The sequence below is a fragment of the Garra rufa genome, chromosome 14 (genome assembly GCF_049309525.1).
Source record: "Garra rufa chromosome 14, GarRuf1.0, whole genome shotgun sequence".
NCBI lineage: Eukaryota > Metazoa > Chordata > Actinopteri > Cypriniformes > Cyprinidae > Garra > Garra rufa.
This window is the reverse complement of record NC_133374.1, coordinates 3248958-3273951: the sequence shown is the minus strand read 5'-3', so window position 1 is coordinate 3273951 and position 24994 is coordinate 3248958. Positions and strand designations below refer to the sequence as shown.

Sequence of the window (24994 nt, the reverse complement as noted above, 5' to 3'; positions counted from 1 at the left end):
AAACACACACACAGCCACGATTAGAGAAAAGAGGTGCATTTTCTGCTCCTCAGGTCCCATTCACTAAGCTTCCTATTTATATTACTAATTTTGATAGTATTAATCATTTTAGTGATATTAACTTCACTTGTATTAACCCGTTTATTCCCCAAATTTTTCCCAGACATAAAAATATCCAAATCATATGTCATTAGTAACCCTTTAAAAATAATCAATAATTATTTTTGGAAAAAGTTTTGGAAAAGTGTGTAAAAAAGAAAAGAAAAGTGTTTTTGTAGGTGGGATAATGTGTGTACTGAATTAACATATTTCTGCAGTCATAAAATTGGTTATATATCTTAGCCCAGCTATTTTAAACTGTTTAATCACATTCTAGGGTTACTATTAAAAAACCTTATACAACATTGAAAGGAATACTAAGATAAAAGACAAAAAAAAACAATCATCAATGTATTTTCAAAATTGTTACTTTATTGTAACATATATCATCAAACTGTTATATTAGTGCTACCAGCATTGCAAATTCAATACTGTAACGTATTTGTAACATTTTAAATTTTGATTAAGTGCAATATTTTGTCATTGCAACATTTGAGTGCAATCTTCTCTAACAACTGCATTGGATTTATATTGTAAACCTGAGTCTACTGTTATCCCACCGTCAACATGTTTCCTCATCCTATGACCACACCCAACAAAACTCAATATATGTGAATTTATATATTAATACTAGACACCTTAGAGATAATGTGTGCCAAAAATCTTTGTCATATCTTTATGTTAACATACTTCAGCCTTATGTTTTAGAGCTTTATGCAAACATCATCGTCTCATGCTGCAAACAGGAAATAAACTGCTCTGGTCATGTGACGATTTGCACTAACCATGTCAAACTGCACTTATTTAATTGAGACCCTTTATTTTTTTTCCATATTTGCAGGAAGTGCCCCAAACATCAGTCAGTAAAGCATTTAGAGCTTTTAAAATGAAAACCTTTTCACGGTCACAATTGTGAACGGTGGGATTAAATAATGTGAGTAATATTAGTCATAGTCAGCCATATCAGTCATTTGTAATTTAAGTAACTTTAGTATTTTTTTAGTATTTAATGAGTATATTTAGTCATGTATAATGTAATAAAATTAAATAAATTCAGCAATATTAGTAATTTTTTATATGAGCAATGTCAGTCATAATGTCTGTAGTACATTTACATTTACATTTATTCATTTAGCAGACGCTTTTATCCAAAGCGACTTACAATTGGGGAATACAACAAGTGATTCATCCTAAGGAGGCAGATCGACATAGGAAGTGCTCAAAAATACCATATATCAGGTGTTGTTAGATGAGTATGGGCTAGAAAGGGAAGATCAGGAAAGAGAGGAGAAGAATTTTTTTTTTTTTTTTTGAGTCAGATAGTGTCGAAAAAGATGGGTTTTCAGCAGTCGCTTGAAGACAGTTATGGAGTCTGCGTTCCGGATGGGGGTGGGAAGATCATTCCACCAGGCAGGGACATTGAAGGAGAAAGTTTTGGAAAGTGATTTCGTGCCTCTCTGTGGTGGTACAATAAGGCGTCTTTCACTAGAGGATCTCAGTCTTCTGGAAGGAGTGTAGATGTGTAGTAGTGAATGGAGGTAGGCCGGTGATGAGCCGGTGGCTGTCCTATATGCCAGCATCAGTGTCTTGACTTTGATGCGAGCTGTAACCGGTAGCCAGTGCAGGGATATGAAGAGAGGTGTGACATGGGCCTTCTTGGGCTCATTGAAGACGAGCCGTGCTGCTGCATTCTGAATCATTTGTAGAGGCCTGATTGCACATGCTGGAAGACCAGCTAAAAGAGCATTGCAATAGTCCAGCCTGGAAATGACCAGGGCCTGGATGAGGAGTTGTGCAGCATGCTCCGTTAGGAAGGGCCTGATCTTTCTGATGTTGTGCAATGCAAACCTGCAAGATCGAGCAGTTTTAGCTATGTGTTCTTTAAAAGTCAGTTGGTCATCAAAGATTACACCAAGATTTCTGGCTGAAGTCGATGGGGTAATTGTTGATGAACCTAACTGGATGGAGAAGTCATGCTGTAGAGTTGGAGTGGCGGGAAAGACAAGGAGCTCATTCTAAGCTAGATTGAGCTGAAGATGGTGTTCCTTCATCCATGCAGAGATATCCGCCAGGCAGCCAGAGATCCTTGCAGCTACTGATGGATCATCTGGTTTGAAAGAAAGATAGAGTATGTCATATGTAATATATATATATATATGTGTGTGTGTGTGTGTGTGTGTGTGTGTGTGTGTGTGTGATTTGTAATATTAATAATATCAGTGTTAGTAGTGTGTTTTTGTGGAGGGTCTGACAGCTGTTTCTGTATAAAGGTCATGATGATTTTCACTCGTGAGGCTTTTATGAACTGATATAAACATCATAAACTGCAGCATAATGAGCAGCTGTTGAAGGTGTTTTCATGTGTGAGAGTGACTCGGGTCAGCAATTATGGGCCAAAAACCCTGAAATTATGCTCTCTCTCTCGCTGTGTGTGTGTGTGTGTGTGTGTGTGTGTGTGTGTGTGTGTGTGTGTGTGTGTGTGTGTGTGTGTGTGTGTGTGTGTGTGTGTGTGTGTGTGTGTGTGTGTGTGTGTGTGTGTGTGTGTGTGTACCTGGTATTCATCACGTTGTGGGGACCAAATGTCCCCACAAGGATAGTAATACCAGTAGATTTTGACCTTGTGGGGACATTTCTCAGGTCCCCATGAGGAAACAGGCTTATAAATCATGCACAATGAGTTTTTTTGATGAAGTAAAAGTGTGCACAATCTCCTGTGAGGGCTAGGTTTAGGTGTAGGGTAGGTGTAGGGCGATAGAAAGTACGGTTTGTACAGTATAAAAACCATTACGCCTATGGAATGTCCCCATAAAACATGTAAACCCAACATGTGTGTGTGTGTGTGTGTGTGTGTGTGTGTGTGTGTGTGTGTGTGTGTGTGTGTGTGGTTTATGAGTCTACTCTTGTCGGGCTGGAGAAACATGTATTTCTGTATGAGATTTTCTTGTCAGTCCTGCTGCAACTACAATTCCAATTTCATGCATGTTAGAGAGAAAGACAGAGACGCTCTGAGGAAAGAGAGAGTGTGTTTAAGGAGAGGGAGCGTGTTTTAAAAAGGCAACAATGATTGGTTAAGGAGAGAGCAGAGAGAGACGGAGCGAGAGAGTGGAGAGCAGAAGCACTGCTGTGAGAAACAGAGTCAATCTGCCACCTAGTGAACATCATTTATCAGACACTGACAATACGTCTGTCCATTTACAAACCTACAGACAGACAGAGACAGATGCGTCAACTCTTTATCTCATCCGGAGGAGCTCCGAGATCTCACGCTGGCCTCCTGTTCAACCTATCTTGAGCATTTTAGATGTTATATAACACTAGTCTGGGTTACCATGAATTTAATTTTTCATGATCATTTCCACCCTCTCTTTGTTATTTACCGCTGTACCTTTAAGAGTTCTGTATGTAAATGACCTCTATTATGATCAGCTAGCTTCTAGACATGTGTAATAATCTCATTAACTGCTCTGTGCAAACTGCAGTCAGCATTCATTTTGCAGTTGTTTTTGAGGCTGATTTGCATAATTCTTTTATTGAACTCCTCCCTCAGTGTCATAGTTGGGTGTCGAGGGGAGGAGACTGGGGCGGGACATGTGTCAGAAGGGGTGGGGTCTGAGGTTAGAGAGGACTTCATTAGAGATCAGAATGACAGCTGAGTGAATGTTCACAGATGAAGGTGTGATGAACACTAGTGTAGAGGGGAGGAGACTGGGGCGGAGTTTAATGATTGAAGGGGCGGGATCTAGGATTACAGAGGATTTTATGAGAGATCAGAATGACAGCAGCTAAATGAGTGAATGTTTACAGACACAGATGAATGCTGTGGTGTAGATGAGTTTGTCAAGGGAGGAGACAAGTGGAATTTGAGACAAAAGGGGCGGAGTTTGATTGCAAATGGGCAGGGCCTGTTGAAAAGTTGATACAGTATTCATTTCAGGGTTTGTACAACCTTTTGAAAGTTATATGTTATATATTTCAGAGCCTATTAAATCTTGAAAGTATTGGCTTTCAATTATACTGTAATGTTGAATGGACATAACTGTAAAACTGAGAGAAAATTCATTTAGTAAAGACACCAGTAACAGTATTGATATCAGTACTTCATTAATAATAGTCTATGTCAAAGATGCCATTAAACACATATTTAAAATATGCTTTATGTTGTTTCTACCTTAATTTGGAGGTTCAGTGTGAAATTATGACAATATGAATATATAAATATGCGATTAATCATGATTAATTACAGAAAAATGTGTGATTTTTTTTTATTTTTATTGATTGACAGACAGCACTAATGTTAACATTTTATAGATGTTGGTGTTGGTAATAGTTCATTTTAGTGAAGGTGCATTTCCTAGAATAAGATTGGCCCCCTTCAAATATTTAGTCCAATAATCCGGCCCTAATCCGAATCTAATTGAATAGCCCTGTTCTAGACTTAATGTGAACATGAATTAATTAATTGCAAAAAAACAGATTCAGTATTCATCCAAATGAATTAAAACAGTGAAATGCACATTCAAAACTGCAATATGTAATTAAACTGCAATAAACTTTTTATGTATTTAATCCCATTTTATTAACCAGTGTCTTTGCTGCTGACCGTTGATGATTAATTTCAGCCATATTAATAAGCGAAAATGACTTTAGATAAACTAACATTTGTGCGTTTTTTTTTTTGTTTTTTATTGCTGAAGAGTGTTGAACATTCTTCTCCTGTGTTCTACTGTACAGGTGTCATTTTATTTTTCCTTAACCTTTTTGGTGTGAAAGCGCTTTTATGTTTGCTGAAAATAGAACTTTTTATATTAAAAACAAACAAGCAAGCCCTGCTCAGATTTAAAATATGTAATGCATTACTTTCCATAAAAAGTCATTAGTTACTTTTTTAGGGAGTAATGCAATATTGTAATGCATTACTTTTAAAAGTAACTTTCCCCAGCACTGCTGATGAGTACTGTGGTGTAGATGAGTGTATGTGGGAGGAGACTGGGGTGGAGTTTCAGGTATAAGGGGCGGGGTCTGATCAGAGATCAGGATGATTGACAGACAGACACAGATGAATGCGTTTGAGCGCTGCAGGAGGCAGATGTGCTGCAGATGAATCTCTGTCTCTCGCCGCTGATTTATTGCAGGTTTGTGTTGCTGAAGCTGCAGCTCTAGAGTTGGTGTTCGTCTGGATCTCAGAGTAAATCAAGAAAATGACAAAGCGCTTCATTAAATGGCACATGGTTTTGATGAATATGTGAAATTGTGTGCGCATTGATCAGACGTGTGTTAGAATAATGGATGAGTGTGTCTGCGGCTCATAACAGATGATGTGAGTGTGATATTTCCACGCGTTTGGCTTTATTGCTGCTCTGCAACATCTGCATTAAACGCAACAGAGTTTATTATGAGTGTGTGTGTGTGTGTGTGTGTGTGTGTGTGTGTGTGTGTGTGTGTGTGTGTGTGTGTGTGTGTGTGTGTGTGTGTGTTACAAGGTCAAGCAGATGTTTGTGAGCGACACTCTGATGTGTGTGTACCTGTGTGTGTTATCGGCAACACAAATCTCCCAGCATCTCTCCCGCTGATGTTGTTCTGCTCTGTTTTTCTCTCTCAGTTCCTCCCATCATCTATAAAGTTTCGGAAGACATCACTGTGAACGAGGGCAGTAACGTGACGTTGACGTGTTTGGCCAATGGGAGGCCAGATCCCTCCATCACCTGGAGACTGCTCAACCCATCAGGTGAGAGACAGCCAATCAGCTGCCGGCTAATCTCTTATTAAACTATGTGTGCTTCAGATCACACACATCACCCAGAACACCTCAGATGCCCTTCAGACCTTCAGACTCACAGGAAAAACCTTCAACGCTCTGACCTGGATTCTGTCAGCATGTTCTCCTTCTGTCAGACAGGAAGTCGAAAGAGTGTCAGTGAGAGAAGTGTGTGATTCATGTGGAGCAGCTGTGGTTTGATCGTGTGTGTGTGTGTGTGTGTGTGTGTGTGTGTGTGTGTGTGTGTGTGTGTGTGTGTGTGTGTGTGTGTGTGTGTGTGTGTGTGTGTGTGTGTGTGTGTGTGTGTGTTGATCAGCAGTTTCATGTTCACGGTGTATCTGTTGTCCTGAAGAGCTTTCTCATCGACTGCTGCTGACGTGCTGGGAGCCACATTTACTGAAAAGAGCTGAATGCTGTTTAAAGTATTGACCACCTGTGTGTGTGTGTGTGTGTGTGTGTGTGTGTGTGTGTGTGTGTGTGTGTGTGTGTGTGTGTGTGTGTGTGTGTGTGTGTGTGTGTGTGTGTGTGTGTGTGTGTGTGTGTGTGTGTGTCTGTGTGTATATGTGTGTGTGTGTGTGTGTGTGTGTGTGTGTGTGTGTGTGTGTGTGTGTGTGTGTGCTTGTGGATCGATGCTGTAATGGTTGGAGATCCTCTTTTCCACAGAAGGTCACTAAAGGTCAGAGACAGAGTCCTTTTAACAGCTGGAACATTAATCAAGTGTTATCAGTGTTTGCTGTAACATTAAACCAGTTCTAAACCAGTCCTGAGTGGCTCAGTCAGAGGAGACACCGTGCATCACATGACTGTGATCGAATCGATTCAGTTGCGTTTCTCAAACTTTGAAAATGTCTTTGAAAACTCTTCCAGCTCTAGTTTATTTTCTCGGATAGTCAGAGACTTCAGATTCATGTTCAGTTTAATCAAACTCAGAGGAAAGATGTCAGAAGTTCATCAACTTTTGCAGCACGATCTACACACTTTACAGTTGAAATCACACACATTTACAGTCAAGAATTCATGTTAGTGATGAACACATACACAGACAGCACACACATCTGTTCTTAGTCATGAAAAGTTTGAACATTTCCTGTGTCCAACATCAGATCTCATCATCTCATGTATGTTCATCCTGCTCATTACCTGCTCATTAACACTGCGTAAGGAAGAACGAGTATTAATGGATGCATTAAAGCAATCAGAACACAGGTGTGTGTGTGTGTGTGTGTGTGTGTGTGTGTGTGTGTGTGTGTGTGTGTGTGTGTGTGTGTGTGTGTGTGTGTGTGTGTGTGTGTGTGTGTGTGTCCTTGTATTCATCACGTTGTGGGGACCAAATGTCCCCACAAGGATAGGAATACCAGTAGATTTTGACCTTGTGGGGACATTTCTCAGGTCCCCATGAGGAAACAGGCTTATAAATCATGCACAATGAGTTTTTTTGAGAATGTAAAGATATGCACAATCTCCTGTGAGGGCTAGGTTTAGGTGTAGGGTAGGTGTAGGGTGATAGCAAATATCGTTTGTACAGTATAAAAACCATTACGCCTATGGAATGTCCCCACAATTCACAAAAACAAACGTGTGTGTGTGTGTGTGTGTGTGTGAGAGAGAGAGAGAGAGAGAGAGAGAGAGAGAGAGAGAGAGGAATAAACTGCAACTGTGTTGATATGAATAAATGAGCATGAGAATCAGGAGAGGTGTGTGTTATTATGTGTATTTATTGTGTGTCTGTGATCTTTCAGTTTTGCTGAACTTTGCCAATTTTATGGTTTTACATAAATTAGTATTCACTAAATAAATGCATTGTGCCTCACTGTGGTAAATGATGCTCATGAATAAAACATGAGTATGCAGATGAGCCCCCTCCACTCACTTGTGTTCTGAAACGCTTTTCAACTTCCTGATGAAAAGCTGACCAGATCAGTTCTGAGAGAGAGAGAGCATGTGTCTGTGTGTGTGTGTGTGTGTGTGTGTGTGTGTGTGTGTGTGTGTGTGTGTGTGTGTGTGTGTGTGTGTGTGTGTGTGTGAGAAAGAGAGAGAGATAATGATTTAATTAATGATGAACATGATCTGATCACTGAAGCTCCTGATGGTCTGATGTTTTGAATCTGTTGCTCATGTTCTGTATCCTCAACTCAATCTCAGCAGCTTTTCATGTTTTATTAGTTTGATTTAGTTTAATCTGGTTTGATAATGTTGTAGGAATATGATGTTTTCTGTTAGTGCTGAAGTTAGTAGTGTGATGCATGTGTCTGAGGAGCCTCACATGCGCCCTCTGCTGGATAATGATGATGATGATGATGATGGTGTGTTTGTGTTTGTCAGCCGAAGCTCTGGATGTGGGCGAGTATCTGGAGATCTCTGGGATCGTTCGTTCTCAGGCCGGACGTTACGAGTGTAAAGCAAGCAATGATGTCTCCACTCCTGATGTCAAATACGTCAATGTGGTGGTGAACTGTAAGTAGATGTTTGAAAGCAGACTTATGTGTGTGTCTCGTTCTGCATGTGTTAGATCAGATTGTGTGTGAGATCAGACTGATGTGTGTCTCGTCTCCTGTGTGTGAGATCAGACTGATGTGTGTCACGTCTCCCGTGTATGAGATCAGACTGTGTGTCTCCTTCTGTGTATGAGATCAGATTATGTGTGTCACCACAGACCCGCCGTACATTAAGGAGGTGAGGAGCTCTGAGACGCCGGTGGGTCAGGCTGGAGTCCTGCACTGTGAGGCATCTGCGGTTCCTCAGCCGGAGTTTGAGTGGTACAGAGATGAGCGCAGGTCAGTCGTTTAGAGAACACCGGTTATTCCCAGAACGTTCCCAAAGCGTGCAATAGAATAAAAATAAAATCTAATACAAATAGAATTTTTCTTTTTAGTTTGCATAACATTCCTCTAACTTAACATTCTCCTAATGTTTCTCTGATCTCTGTTCTTTTCCTCTGCGGTAGAGTAATCATCAGCCCATACGGCAAAAAATACATTTTCTAAAGTTTTAAATATATTTCAAAATCTTAAATTTTGTTGTCTATATCAGGGGTTCCCAACCTTTTTTACTCCGCGGCCCCGCTCCTTCTCCGGTCAATTTTGCAAGGCCCCCCTATGCCTGACATGACAAGTATTCATTTTTAAACCTTTTTTATTAACCAAAACATTTGTTTTGCCTTATTATTCTTCTACTGCATGTTATAAAAAAACTCAAAATTCAAACAAATTTAAATTAAAACTTCAAATATACCTTATAACAGCGGTTCCCAACCGGGGGGTCGCGACCCACTAGGGGGCCTCAGTGATCCTCAAGGGGAGCCGCCAGATATCTTAAAATTAATTTAAATATTATTCTATAACTGTTTAATTTCATTATTAATATGCTAAATGAAAATAATAAAAGCACAGCCTCTCTCCTGTTCTGTGATTGATCGCACTGTTAAATACAGACTGAATGGCGGCTCAAAACTTCCAAACACTGTACGCAAACTACTGTTACATCTCTCGGCTGCATGCATGAAGCAAACCGTAGCGTTAATGTACAGGTAAATACGATTAGTGTAATAATAACGAACTTGCACGTGCCTAATGAATAACACTCGCGTATATCAGAGTCGTACATTAGATACGCGTAAGTCCGCTATTGATTCACAAACTATGCACGCTCTCGGGGCTCTGATCCCTCTGATTTTGCGTGAAATTTCAAAACATTTGCCTAGTTGTCCAAATTATTGTCCTGTGAGTGTTTTATAATGGATGCTCACCCATAGAAGAGGAGTGAGGCTCGGTGTTTATGAGCATCAGGCTACACTGACAGAGTTCGCTGATCCCGTCTTTGTCGAACCTTCACATCGATGTGTTTCAACAGATTTAGAATGTATTTGCTGTATTTTGAATTTGTGTATTAGTTTTTTAATGGATACAAACAGTAGATATTCAGTCAGTCAAGTTCAAATGGATAGGTTTAGTGGTCTTTTGGTATCTCCCTGTTGTACGGCAGGTGCAAAAGTATATATATATACATTTTTTTTTTAAAGTTAGAATTGAGCAGAGGGTTTCTTTACATATTATATATTTCATTTCAAAAAAGTACATTCATATTTCACATTTGAAGAAAAATCCAGCAACTTTATTTGTTGTCTGTAAAATGTGTGAACATATAACACGTTTGAATAAAAATAATAAATAAATGTTAAATGTAGGCTATAAACCATAAGATTGGAAATGTATTTTCTTGCTCCTGAAATACTATTTTAAATTTATGTTTGTATATGAATTTCAAAAATATGTTTAATGAAGTTCCACTGTTTACTGAGGAGCCCCTAAGAAGTCATGGTGGTGGAAAATTATTTATTTATTTTTTTTTTTTTTTTTTTGCGTTCCCTCACAAAACCAGTTGAGTTCGGACAAACACTTCCTTTTTACTTTACAGCTTGCAGTGGTTCATACAGCTCCAAATGTTCACAGTGAAGCGGTTCATAGAGCTTTATTTTGTACTTGGACTCAAGTATAAAGAAATACAGTCAATTTTTCGTTCAAGGCACAGCTCTGGGACACTCTAAAACGCTTATTATTATTATTATTATATTTTGTCTGACAAACAGAAAAAAACTCAAATTAAGCCAGATTTTTCGTATCCTATTGTTTGTTCGTTTGTTAAAAACAAATGAGCTTGCTTTAATATTTGTTTCACATGCGCAGCCTTGATACTTTAGTCCGATTATACAGCCTATAAATTGTATGTTATTGATTAGCCTATTGAATCAGTCGTATCGCTTTCTTCTTTGGGGGTAAATTGCCTGCAGGCTTTATTCGGGAGAGAGACTGTACGTACCACTTGTTGGATTTATATGAATTAAATAAACACACATTAGTTTTCGATAGTTTTATTTAAGAAGACCTTTCAAGCTGTCTAGAGATAACAAAGGCAATTAGTAATGTTTTGCTGTTATAGTGGAAATATAAACAAAATAAAAACATATTTCTTTCCTCTGTTATCACAATAGGGGTCGCTGTGTCTCATGTAAGATGTATATTTGCAAGAAATATAGCCTAGCCTGTGCAACAGCCAAACAGCATGAAGAAACTCTATTGTAGCTAATGCTGCGTTCCAGGCAGGTTTTTGAGCTCGTAAACCACCACTTCAAACCACGACTCACGACTTTGTAGCGTTCCAGGCAAGTTACGCCAAACTGCCTGGGTGCATTTATTAATTATTATTATTTTTATATTATTATTAATTTGATTGCAACGTTATATTGTCCTAAGCTCTATTTTTCCACTGTGTACCACTTGAATAAACACTGCACCCATTAGGGCTGACTTTGTGGTTTCGCGAGCTATGTTACGTCAGAACATAACTGGGAGTACATCGATCTAGTACGAGTTCACGAGTGGGAAATCACAGGTTTGACTGCCGTTCCAGTGCACTTTCACGGGTAGAAGGTTGGAAAAACACGGGTAACGGGTTGCCTGGAACGCGGCATAATTTGACAGATTACTAGATTAATCCTAAACATGCCGCTACAATAAAAACCAAAAATACATTAAAAACACTGTATTTCTATTATCCCTCCTTCTTAATAGGATACGAAAAATCTGGCTTAATTTTAGTTTTTTCTGTTTGTCAGACAAAATAAAATAATAATAATAATAATAATAATAATAATAATAATAATAAGCGTTTTAGAGTGTCCCAGAGCTGTGCCTTGAACGAAATGTATTTCTTTACTTGAGTCCAAGTTCAAAATAAAGCTCTATGAACCGCTCCATTGTGAACATTTGGAGCTGGATGAACCACTGCAAGCTGTAAACAGGAAGTGTTTGTCCGAACTTAACTGGTTTTGCGAGGGAACGCAAAAAAAAAAAAGTAAAATATATTTTTTCACCACCCTGATTTTTTTCTACCCACCCTTAATTTTTTTTTCACCACCGATTTTTTTTTTCTACCCCCCTCCCAAAAAAAAAATTTCACCACCCCGATTTTTTTTCTACCCACCCCAATTTGTTTCTACCCACCCTTAATTTTTTTTTCACCACCCCGATTTTTTTATTTCTACCCACCCTTAATTTTTTTTTCACCACCTCAATTTATTTCCACCCACCCCTAAATGTTTTCCACCACCATGACCTTTTAGGGGCTCCGTAGTTTACCACATATATTTAGCTAATATTTAAAATACATTTTGGACAGAAAAAAAAATATTGCTGTCTGTGTTTTTTTAGTTTTTTTTTTCCATCTAGTATGTATAGTTTATTTCAGTATTTATATTTAATTTCAATTAACAAAAAAACAATTTTAATGGAGTTATAGTTTTACAATAACAACGCTGCACAGGAGAAATTCATCCCGTCTGTTTCCACAATGATAAAAACAACATGAATGAATAAACACAAAAGCATTAATGTAATGTTAATTAAGGTTACATAAATCAGTAAATAATATAAATAATAGATACATTCATGACTGTATTTGACAGTTGAACTGCTTTGGGTGATTTGTAATTAGGGTTCACTGGTCTGATGTAAAACAGTCATAATAATCTGTCAATGTGTTTGTGTTTGTCAGACTGTCCAGCTCTCAGAGCGTCAACATTCAGATCAGTGGCTCTCGTACGCTGCTGGTGGTGGCAAACGTCACAGAGGACGATTATGGAAACTACACTTGTGTGGCCACCAACAGACTGGGAATCCACAACGCCAGCGTGTTCCTCTACAGTGAGAATCTCACTCACACTCACTGATGTAGTTCAGATGTTGACCAGCAGATGGCGCTATTGACCAACCTGTACAGCTAACCCATTCCTCTCTCTCTGTCTCTGTCTCTGTCTCTCAGAACCAGGCACTGGGCGGGACATCAACGCCTCGGGCTGCGTGTGTCAATCATTCTGGCTCCTCCTCCTGTCCGTTCTCTCGGCTCTTCTGAAGTGTTAATGTTCAGCTCTGAACGCGATCGATCGTCTCAGACTGTTTCCATCCGTCCATCCACGCTCACCGTTACGCCCCGGCAGGACGACCGTCTTATTATCAGGAAAAAAATATGACATGGAGAAAAGAAAGAAGGTGCTCTTTTGAAGACAAGAATATTGTCATTTAACCGGTTCAAGCGCTGACTTCCAGTGACGCCTGTCCGTCTGTCCGTCTGTCCGACAGTTCGAGTGCATGTATGTGATTTACCACAGAAACCCGGAGCCAAGTCATCTAGAAAAATGGTTCATTTCATTGTGTTTTCCCATAATGCTCTACCGCCTGTTCCAAAATCTGCCTAATGTAAATGAAAGAGTGCTAGAATCGCGTGAGGTTGTTTAGATGTGGTTTACTTTTGGAAACTGGTGCGTCATTCGTGGAGATTCTCTGAGATCAGAACAATCGCGGGACGTTTGAGACGCTTACGTCGGTGTTTGCGATGATCGATCGGAGAATCTTTTCGCGGAGGCAGAACAAACCCCGCCCCCACAAACTCCTCCCACACGTGTAGCTCCACCCACACATACTAAACCCCTCCCACATCAGACGAATCTGCAGGTGTTTCTTCAGGGTTCTCTCTTGTGAAAAACAAATGTTCTGGAGGGAAACCTGTAGACTTCGGAGGACTGATTTTTAGCGTGTTAAAGTGCGTGAGATTCGTCCAAAAACATGCGTGACCCTCGCGTCCCGAACCTCGTCTTCTGCGCGTCTGTGAAATCGTATGAACTCTGAATTGTACGACACCAATGAATGCTTCGCTCGGATTCGCTGCTCATCCCGTCGCGTCGTTCGTCTGTAAATATTCTTTTGAATCGAATGTCCTCAACGAAACCGATCTTCAGTTCAGGTTTCTTCGTATGTAGTTCATTATCTGCGGTGGCGCTTTGATGCTTCCTGTAACAAACCGAAATTAGATACTAAACTTAAAGATTTTTAATACAAATATTTAAATATCTCGTTCTAAAACTAGATTTACCTTTGAAGCGGCTGCACTACTATTCTTATTTATAGAGACTGATCATTTCTGTTCGTTAGTTATTCTAATAGTAGTTGTACAGAAATGAGCTGAATCCACTGACTGCCAAACGATTCTAGAAAACGATATAAAACAAGCCATTTTAGAGATGATTTACAAACACACTGAAGCCACACACACACACGGGAGTTTTCTTTGTCGTTGTCCCTGATTTATTTATCTTTAGTTCTGGGAGAGCAGGTTGTGTACACGTTCATATATTAAAGATGTTTTGAGAAGTATTCGGAATCCCTCCTGGGTTTACAGCAATGAGCTCAGCAGCCCTTTGATTGACAGCTCTCTCAGCCAATAAGCTTTCAGCGTGTGAGCTCCGATGCCTTGATTGGATGACCCCGCGCGTGGCGGTGAACACGGGCTGGGCGTCTGGATTTTAAGGGCTAGTCGTGCGTCTCCTGTAGCCCGCGGAAGCTGTCGCTCGTGCCCTGAACACCGATATTTGGGTTTGATCCGATCCAAAGCGTCCTGAAGTCTGGATCAGGACAGTGTGAATGCCTCTGTACAGCTTCACTGCAGTGTGTGTGTGTTTAACACTCAATGAGGATCAGCTGACTTTAATTTCACCATGTTTAGTGTGTGTGTGTGTGTGTGTGTGTGTGTGTGTGTGTGTGTGTGTGTGTGTGTGTGTGTGTGTGTGTGTGTGTGTTTTACTCCTGTAACATGACAAGAAAACTGGACGGTGTGTTTTTGTCGATCCTCTTTTGCTACGGGACGCCGGAGTCTCCGATTTTCCGGGTCGCTCGACTGACATCTTCATGAAAAGCAATGAACATTTTCTAACTGTGTTTATTTACTCTAAAATTACCGCAGTCATTTTTTAAACCCTTCTGCACTGTAAAGAACCCATGAAGTGTTTAAAATGGAAATAAAGTCATTTGTTGTATTTGAAGTGGGTTTAAGAAAAAAAAAGATTGTAATTTTTGGTGGGAAAATGAGGCTTATGAACTCTGTTAATCATGTAACATGCAAATAAAGGAATATAAAGATTGTTAGATTCCCTTTAAATGGCTGTTATTGTGGTTTCTTAACTCTATTTGAAACTAACTCATGAAATCCTACAAAGGTCTCCAAAGTCATTTCATATAATAATACATGACTGCATATAAATACAAACACTTAAATGCTACTTTGATTCAACTAAAACGAATGGATAATTGATTTAACAGTCGCTCGGAGAACACCGGTTATTCCCAGAATGTTCCCAAAGCGTGCAATAGAATAAAAATAAAATCTAATACAAATATAAGTTTTTTTTAGTTTGCAGAACATTTCTTTAACTATACATTCTCCTAACTTTTCTCTGATCTTTTCCTCTGTGGCACAGTAATCATCCAGACCATACAGCAAAAAAATACATTTTCTAATGTTTTTTAAATATATTTTAAAAATATATATTTTGGTGTCCATATATTTCAGTTCAAGAAAGTACATTCACATCTGAAAAAAATCCGGCAACTTTATTTGTTGATAATGTTTTGAACATATAACACGTTTGAATAAAAATAATGATAATTAAAGATTAAAAGTAGGCTATAAACCCATTGGAAATGTATTTTCTTGCCCCTGAAATACTTTTTATGTTTACCACATATATATATAGCAAATATTTAAAATACATTTTGGACAGGAAAAAATATTGCTGTCTGTGTTTTTAAGTTTTTTTCCCCATCTAGTTTATTTATTTGGGTTTAAAAAAAAAGATTGTCATTTTTGGTGGGAAAATGACGCTTATGAGGGTAATTGGATTTACATAGATTTTCAACTAAAATCATATATTTATCAAAGAACCAACAATACATAAACATCCCACACACACACACAAAAGTTTTTGATTAAAAAAATTTACAAATGTAATTTTAAAAAGTTTTTGATTTGAAAAAGTCTTTGATTTGAATAAAATTAACTCAAAACATTAAACACAATTACAGTTAATATGGTTTTAAATTGTATAACTTACCATTGCTGTCTGTGTTTTTAAGTTTTTTTCCCCATCTAGTTTATTTATTTGGGTTTAAGAAAAAAAAAAGATTTTTTGAAGAAGAATTTTTGGTGGGAAAATGACGCTTATGAGGGTAATTGGATGAACTAAAATTCACTTTACTTAAATTTTCAACTAAAATCCTAAATTTATCAAAGAAACCAAAAATACATAAACGTCCCACACACACACAAGTTTTTAATTAAAAACAATTACAAACGTAATTTTAAAAAGTTTTAAAATTAAAAATGAACTCTAAACAGTAAACATAATAATTACAGTTAATATGGTTTTAAACTGTTTACCTTACCATATATAAGAGGAAATATGAATTTGTAGGTTAATGATTTATGACGAGTTACTGGGAAAACTGAAAAAATCAGACTTTTGACCCATCATTAATAATGGCATGTTAATCTGACTGTGAGATTTTGCCAATCATTTAATAGATCATGCATTATATAACAGATGATTCTGATGGTGATGGTGAAATCATTCTGTAGAGTTTATATAATGTTATCGCTGTTTACACTCATATAGTAAAGTGCTGGAGGTCTGGTTTTATTGTTTGTTTTTTTCACACAGAATTGCTAATATTCTCTCAGGTCTTCATATTCGCTGAAAACTGAAGCTACTGAAGGAACATTTCAATTTCGATGGCTGCAATGATGAAATAAAATACAAAATGTTATGGCATGTTAATTCACTGCAACACCAAACTGCTGAATTCACACTGATTTGGGAACCTGAAACTAGATTAAACAAAGTATTTCAGCTCAAACAGGTCATGATTTGTACTGATGATTACTTCTGAGCTTGTGTCATCTAAAGCAGATCAGATCCTCAGACAAACTACTGTCTAGAGCTGCTTACAGCCGAAATGAATTGGTTTCATAATTGATATTGAACTAACCTGAACCAACACTGAACTCAGTGGATCTCACTGCAAAAAATGCTTTTCTTACTTAGATGTTTTGTCTTGTGTCCAGCCAAACTATCTAAAAATTATTAAATCAAGGAGGATTTTCTAGACAAGTAAAAAAAAAAATCTTGTTTACAGAAAAAAACAAGTTAAAATTAAGTGTTTTTGCTTAGAACAAGCAAAATAATCTGCCAATGGGGTAAGCAAAAAAAATATTGTCTTCCGTTTGTAATAAGATTATTTTTTTTTACCCTATTGGCAGATTATTTTGCTTGTTTTAAGCAAAAACGTTAAACTTTTTGACTTGTTTTTTCTGAAAAAGAAATTTTTACTCATCTAGAAAATCCTTCTTGATTTATGAATTTTTCGATATTTTGGCAGGAAACGAGACAAAAAAATCTAAGAAAAGCATTTTCTGCAGTGCTGAATAATACTATTGCCATTTTGTAAAGCGAATCTGAATTTGTAATATTAGATTTTTTGAAGTGTGCATTATGGATTCTGTTTCTTCAAACAATCTGTGTTCTAGAAATGAATGCGATCAGACCAATCGGCCGAAAGAAGGACGCGTGCGGTGAACGTAATTGGCACATTTCTTTATTTTGAAAACAGACATGAAACCATTTTCCACGATTTTACTCCTTAGATTCAAACTCACTTGAACAGAAAGGCTGGCGCTTTTTCTTTTTGTTGGATTTTCAGAATTTTTAACATCAGTGCAGCAATATCTCCAATTAAACGCTCATAACAACACCAAGGACATGAAAAGAAGCCACATGTATTAGTTGGGTGCGTGTGAGAAGGTTCTCGTCTCTGGAGGAAGGATTCTCATGCGATGAGCTCCGGACGGCGGACGGATGGACGCAGAAGAGCCGGATCGCCAGCGTAAAAGAGCCGGACGGACGGAGGTTGGTGTCCGTCTGCGATCGATCCGCACTGGAAAACTCCCTCCAAACGTCAGAAAATCATTGCCACACCAGAAAAGAGAGGACAAACATAAAAACAGACCGTCTTTGTCGTCAAGAGCAGTCTGTCGATTACTTAGGATTTTACATTTCACTGGTCGTCCGTTAAACGTTCTCCTCTTTGCCGGCGTCCGAAACGGCCTCCTCTGCTGGTTTGGAGTCTTCCACGGCCTCTGCAAACACCACAAGAAACAGCTTCACTTCCTGACACACTCACAAACCGCTGATGAACCGCCAGTTAATGCTCCATTACTGAACACTTTGTCTGGTGAACGTGGCGGAAACACCAAGAGCTTTCAGTCTAACCGCAGCTCTCCACTGCAAATGGATTCACGAAGACTCACGTTCACACAAATGGATTTTCTGCACAGTTCTTAACCTTTTTAGATACGTATCGCATATACAAATACATTTATATATACACGTTTCATGTTGGGGTCATTTTGACCCGGGTGTGTGTGAACGCCAAATACTGCTTGGAAAATTAGTGTCTAACAACTTTAGTAAAATATCTGCCTTTTCCCCACATCTCACACACTTCTGGACTAAATTTTGTTGGTGAACATGAATAGATGTGCGTCTACTGACCAGCCACTGCAGCATTTAAAAAAATGGATCACTTTAACATCTGAAAGTATTTACCAAGAGTAGGTTGATTTTGATGGATTTAATATGTAGGTTTCAAAAAATGTAGAGCAATATTTTGAGCAATCATGAGCTATGAATTGAAAGGAACTTCATCCAATCGATTTATTCCAATGGGGTTAATAATAGTAACTTCATACACTGATATATTCAAATTAAATTTCTCATCAGTATTATGGTGTGGTTCATGTGTCATTGAAATCTCAAAGAAGTTTTTTTATATTCTAAAAGCTTCTATATAGTATAAAAGTTTCTTTAGTTTATTCAAATATTGTTCAAACTAAGAAAACATTTTTTTAAGAAAAATTTAAATATTTCTTATTGGCACTGACGGTTCCATGAAAACCTTTTAACATCCATGGAAACTTTGCTTTACACAAAAGGTTCTTTATCCATCTTATTCTTCAATGCGGAGGTAAGCGTATGGCTTTCAGTTCATTAACCACTACAGGGAAATAACAAGAAGAATAACAACATGCAGACAGTTTGAACTACAAACCAGGGTGTTCAGAATTAAAATAATACAGTAACTCAACAATTTGCAATATCGAGCAGCAAAACGAGATGTTTTTAACACATAAAAAGACCAGAAGCCAGACCCATAAAATTTACAAATGGCCGCACCTGCTCTTACAAGAAAAATAAGGTGGATAGTGGAAGATGGTTCTTTAGATTTTTTGAAAGAAAACTTGACTGAAAGGTTCCTTGAGTAACCAAAAATGGTTCTTCTATAACGTTACACTCTTAAAAATAAATGTTTCATAAGGGAGTTTTCCTAGTGATGCCATGGAAGAAACTTTTTTAGTTTCCTAAACAACCTTTGAGTGATCAGTTCTTAAAGGGGTCATCGGGTGCAAAACTAACTTTTCCATGTTGTTTGAACATTAATGTGTGTCAGTTTGTGAACACAACCACCCTACAATGATAAACATCCACCCAGTGGTATTTTTTTAATCTTTAGAAGTAATATCCCCTTTTTAAAATCAGGTGGAAATGGAAAGCGCAGATCCCGATCTACATATGCGTCTGTGTTCGTGTGAATCGTTCCTGATGCAGCTTCACCCACAGCAGAAGTGAGGATAAGGGTTTTTATGCATCTTTGCAAATGGTCTTTCTTAATAATGTGCTTGTTGGCAAGTTTCGACGATAAACACGGCTAAAGAAAACTTAATCCCAGAGAGGGGCGGGGCGAGCAGAGCTCAGTGCCATTTAAAGGGGCCATGTCTTAATATGAGCTGATGTTTTGCAGAGCTGATTTTGACAAGGTAAAAGGGTGTTTATTTACACTACTATTGAACTTGTGGAAAATGGGCATCCGATGACCCCTTTAAAAGAACCGTTTTTTCTCTCAGTGTGAAGAACATCGTAAAAAACTTTTTTCAATAAATAACCTTTTGTGCAAAGGAAATTTTCCATGTATGTTAAAGTTTCTAATGGAACCACAGATGCTAAATTAAGAACCTTTATTTTCTAGAGTGTACAGCCCAGAAGTTGTTTTGGACAAAATGCTAAATTTTTGAACAGCTTGTAGTTCAACGAATCTAGCAGCAGGGGTTAAACTGATGAAACTAGTGAACTAACCCTCTGTCGGATATACTTCCAGATGTTGTGTTTTACTCTCCACACACACTCACAATGATGATTTCAGAGCTCAAACTCTTTCTGACGCACCTTTTTTGTCTATTTGGTCTGTTTCCTGGCTCTCGGCGGCGGTAGCGGCAGCGGCGTCAGGCACATCGGCTTGTTTGGCTTCCTCCTCCTTCTCCTCCTCCTTCTGTGCGTTTACATCGTCGGCGGGGTTCTGGGCCGCGGCCGCCGTATTCTCTGCTTCTTTTGGCTTTTCCGCTTCCTGCTGCTGCTCCTGCGCTTCCTCTTTAGCGGGCGTGTCTGAGGGGGCGGGGTCAGCGGCAGCGGTGGGCGGGGCTTCCGCAGCGGGCGAGTTGGGCTGCTCGGCCGGTTTGCTCTCCTCCGCTGTTTCCGTGGAAACCTCGGCCGGCTTCTCCTCGGACGGAGAGACTCGCTCCTTCTTCTCCTCCTCCTCGGTCTCGGCCGACTCCTCCGGAACGGTGCCGTTCTCCTCCTCTTTCTCTCCGTCCTTCATCTTTTTCCGGGTTATGTGCCCGCGGAAGCTGGCCTGGATCTTGGTGGCGGCCTTGTGGGCGTTTTCCTCCGGTTTGGTTCCATCCTGCTTGATCTCCTGATCGGCCTCTTCGTTCTTCTCAACCTGAGACCAGAAACACAAGACCGTCAGACACACACTCACCTGTCAAACCATGTCTTTTTCAGGTCATTGATCTAAGATTACTACTAACAAACCGTTGCTCCATCATGATACTAGTTAAAGGGATAGTTCACTAAAAAATTTAAATTTTGCCTTCATTTGTTTTCTCTTCCAAACCTGTATGAGTTTCTCTCCTCTGTACGCAAAAGAAGATATTTTGAAGAATATTTTTTTGTATTATGGAACTCAATGGGGACCAGCAACTTTGAGGAAGTTGAGGAAATGATTACGGAAATGATGAATTTTAGGTGAACGATCCCTTTAGCCTGAAAAAGAGATTACTATGGAAGCTTGTTTCTGCCACAACTTTCTATCTCACAGTTCTGAGAATAAAAGTCACAAGTGCTCATATAAACTCAGAATTGCCAGATATAAACTCAGAAACATAGTCCACGTTGTAAGATTTAAAGTTAAAACCAACTTTTTTTTTTTTTTCTTTTTTTAATTCCATGGCGGAAACAGGCTTCGGTAGAAAACTGACTATTCCAGCTAAGCTCGAGTATCCAGAAACAGCATGGACTGGACACGGATCCGAATCAAGTGATCCGTTACAATTGCATTCATGTATTTTGCAGATGATTTATCCAAAGTGAATAACAACAGAAGAGCATAAGCGATTATTCACATATTCACAGCATACAGTGCCACGTTTATCAGAAAGATAGATTAGGAAGCAAGCCTGAGTGAGATGCAGAGGAGAGCGAGATGTTGTTATGTCTACGCTTTTTTTGACATCTGGAGGAAGTGTTTCCGATGCTACAAACCCCCAGCGAGCGGCCGAAGGAAAGTAACTTCCCATCAGGCATCTGGACGTACGATTGCGATGCTTTAATTGAATGAGCTTTAGAGCTTTCAGACTGAGAGTGATTTTAATAGACGCTGTTAATGAATGTGGATCTGACGCTCAGAAGGACGCTCAGCTGCCGCAATCCCCCGATTACAAGCGTCTCAGCGCCGAGCGACACGAAGGATCAGCGGGAGCCGAGACACAGATCTGAGCGTCTCATCTTCACTAACCAGAGAACAAGTGGGAAAACACTCTGCCTCTGTCTTTAATTAGTTTCTAAAGAACCTGATTCTTAGGAGTTGAATTAAAATTTTTGGCACGGACATAATTATCCAGATGGAACTCGACACACATTTATCAGATGACTTTACACGTCTCAGATGGCCGAACACGTCTGTGATGCACACACATGCACAAACTCAACGTTTCCTGCTGAGACTCATCCAGACGTGATTAGAGCCATTAGCGCCGAAGTTCAGGCTGAGGTTATGTCTCTCAGGATCACACCAGTGTTTTCTGCTCCAGACCAACGTCAGATATAATTCAGCTAAACTTCTTCATATCAGTGATAAATATCAGCATAGCACAGCCAAGCTAAAAGCAAAGGATAAGAAAAGAGTGGCGTCTGAATGGAGAATCAGGGAGAAAGACTCAATATTTACCTTGATCATCCGCATCCAGGGAGGCTTTTGTCCACCGAGGGCCTTTTAATTTAATACTGAAATGTGTCTAATGAAAAAAGCAAGCATAAAATGAAAAAAATGTGTGACATAATGCATGACAAATACATTCAAACAACAAACTTAAAAGTAGCAGATGAAAATATAAGTTTTAAATCATAAATGCAAAATTAAAATCAAGTCAACAGAAGCCAAATGAATGGCATAATGCGAGATGAAGGCAATTTCATTTGGAAACACTTTTTTATTTATATATGCAATCTGCAAATGGACTGCAGAAAGTGATGTCATTTTTGCATATTTATTCTGTTGCGGTTTGTGCGTCTGAGCGGCGGTTTATACGACATCTGTTCTGATATTTAACCTTGTAACCTGTGGATGCAACTGCACTCGAATCAATAACCATCAATAAACTCATCTCCAGCTGTCAGACCCGCAGATATCTGAGCCGTCCAGATGAGGAGGCTCCTGATGGCATCGTTCATCTTCATCTAGGTGTTTTTATGTCTAATTTACTCAGTGAATGTCCAGTGCAGTTACAGTGGTGTATCTGATGAAAGCTGAAGGTGCAGTGAGTGTAAATGCACCTGTTGATGGCGCTGTGATGGTCAACAGGTGTTAGTCACTCACAGCACTCACTCTGGACCTGTTGCTCAGGTACAAACACTGAACGCCCAGTGATGAGAGAGTGTGTGTGTGTGTGTGTGTGTGTGTGTGTGTGTGTGTGTGTGTGTGTGTGTGTGTGTGTGTGTGTGTGTGTGTGTGTGTGTGTGTGTGTGTGTGTGTGTGATGTCAGTGAGTGTGAGTCATTCTCGTGAGTCACATTCACACACACATCCTGACATCATCAGCTGATCTCTGAGCTGAAGCTTGTTAACGGCTCAATAAACGTCAGAATTATTATAACAGCTACTATAAAAATAAAAGCAATTAAAAATTGAAAAGAAGTGTTTGATGTGATTCAAATTTTATGAAAGATTGAACATGTTCCACACTCAACAAATAATATTTCTGCAATAATTGTATATGATGCTTCACCACATTAAACAGAAATGATGGCAGTGTTGCCGGACGCCGTGACCAATCTCTTCTGTCAGGAAAAAGAGGGCGTGTCCAGTGGAGAAGATTGACAGGACTGACACTAACTGAAGGACTCAATCGAGGCCTGATCGTAACTCACGTTTACGAGGCCGTGACAGAACGCCGGATCGTCACACATCATTTAATCCGAGCTCTGCCGAGAGCCTAACTGGGTTTTGGTTGCTGGGTTCAAAGGTCACGCTAAAACAAAAGCCTTGAGGCTCTGAAGTGACTGCCAGTGTCTAAACGACAATCACAGAAGCAGACAGAAATGAGCGGTTTTCAGATCAACCGGTTGCTCATATGGAGACGAGCGAGACGTTCACATTCAGAATCTGGAGTCAGAAGGAATATTTCAGATCAGACCATAGAGGAGGATCTGAGCTCAGCTGATTATGAAGAAACATTTGTGCATGTAAAATGGATAAAACGTGATAGAATGGCATGTTCTCTTTATAAATACTCATAAGAAAAAAAATCATGCAGGATACATCAGCACAGAGTCTTGCAGCATTTGTGGAAGGAGCCACACCTTAAATCCACCCGCCCCCACGACACACACACACACACACACACACACACACTAAACCCACTACACACTCACACTCACAAAACCCACGACAGACACACACTCTCTCTCTTTCTCACACACACACGAGACTCGAGACACGCCTGAAAATCTTTAGGTCGCTTTTATAATTCACCTGCACTGACGCACACTCATGAATATTCAGGCGCCATTAAAACGCGCTCACGTCAGATCTGCACCTGATTCACTGCCACAATATTAAAATAAAGAATGGAACAGATATGAGCGCGCGTGTGTGTGTGTTTCTGCAGGAGGTCGCAGTGAGACAGGACCACACCCTTCATCTTCCTCATGTCTACAGCTCCATCCCGCTGTCTGTCTCTCTCTCTCCCCGTCTGTGTCACTTCTCTGTCTCGGTTCAGACGCTCCGCTAAACGCAACGCTCGCGTTCTACTCGCGTTGCGCTCAATGGGGCGTAAGAACAAAAGAGACGCGGAACGCGCGTCTTCACCTGCGGTTAACGTGAGTAAAGACACTGAAGATGTTTAACACGCAGATTCCTCAAAAGCGGCTCGAGGCGCGGCTCATGTGTTTGAACTTGCTTCTAACCTCCTGTTCATAGCGCCATTCGTCACTTATTAAGACGCAAAGCCGTCATACACCGGAGGCGTTCACCGGAGACGTTCACCGGAGACCCGCCCTGAGCGCAATCAAAGCTTCATTACAGCCAACTTTCGTCTCCAGAGAAATCATTATAATTCCTGTGAGACATTAATATTAGTGTGTGATCTCCTCAGAGAGCCTCATCATTCACCCACACACACACACACACACACACACACACACACACACACACAGACACACCACACCCTGAAACTCCTCACACACACACACTCGCTCCAGTTTCACTACTGCACTCATATAAAACAGCATCGGACTCAAATACACCTGAGTGACAGGTACAGTCTCATCACTGCTGCTGCTCAGAACCACTTCATCGAGATTCTCAAGTCGGATCAAACACAGCGAAAGCCTCCAGCATGACAGGTTACAGTAGTAAAAGTGTGAAAAATCCAGATATTTACCGGCTTAGTTCTTCTGATACAGCACAGCATAGTCGTATCCTTTCAGCGTCTCGCTCTGTTTCTTCCTTTTCTCTTCTCTCTCTCTCTCTCTCTTCTCTCTCTCGTTCTCTCTCTCACACACCGGCTGTATCAACAGCTGATGATTCTGATGCTTAAACTCATCACAGTTGAGCCTCAGTCACACTGTCTGTCTGTCTGCGCTGCCACT

General features: G+C 39.6%; 2 protein-coding genes across 3 annotated transcripts in view; one reads left to right on the top strand and one right to left on the bottom strand.

Annotated features, from left to right (window-relative positions):
* lsamp (limbic system associated membrane protein) overlaps window positions 1–14828 on the top strand; it is a 180021-nt gene extending 165193 nt beyond the window's left edge. For both annotated transcript variants that reach the window (XM_073817540.1, XM_073817539.1), the window contains 5 exons: window positions 5699–5824; window positions 8177–8308; window positions 8508–8628; window positions 12404–12552; window positions 12671–14828. In XM_073817540.1, coding sequence (XP_073673641.1) covers window positions 5699–5824; window positions 8177–8308; window positions 8508–8628; window positions 12404–12552; window positions 12671–12768 — 626 coding nt within the window. In that variant the 3' untranslated portion in view covers window positions 12769–14828. The remainder of the gene's footprint in view (window positions 1–5698; window positions 5825–8176; window positions 8309–8507; window positions 8629–12403; window positions 12553–12670) is intronic.
* A 2487-nt stretch (window positions 14829–17315) lies between these two features.
* gap43 (growth associated protein 43) lies at window positions 17316–24994 on the bottom strand. The gene is made up of 3 exons (XM_073817811.1): window positions 24787–24994; window positions 20016–20568; window positions 17316–17872 (listed from the first exon to the last, which is right to left on the bottom strand). The coding sequence occupies exons 1-3, from the start codon at window positions 24814–24816 to the stop codon at window positions 17805–17807; spliced, it is 651 nt and encodes a 216-aa protein (XP_073673912.1). The 5' UTR covers window positions 24817–24994; the 3' UTR covers window positions 17316–17804.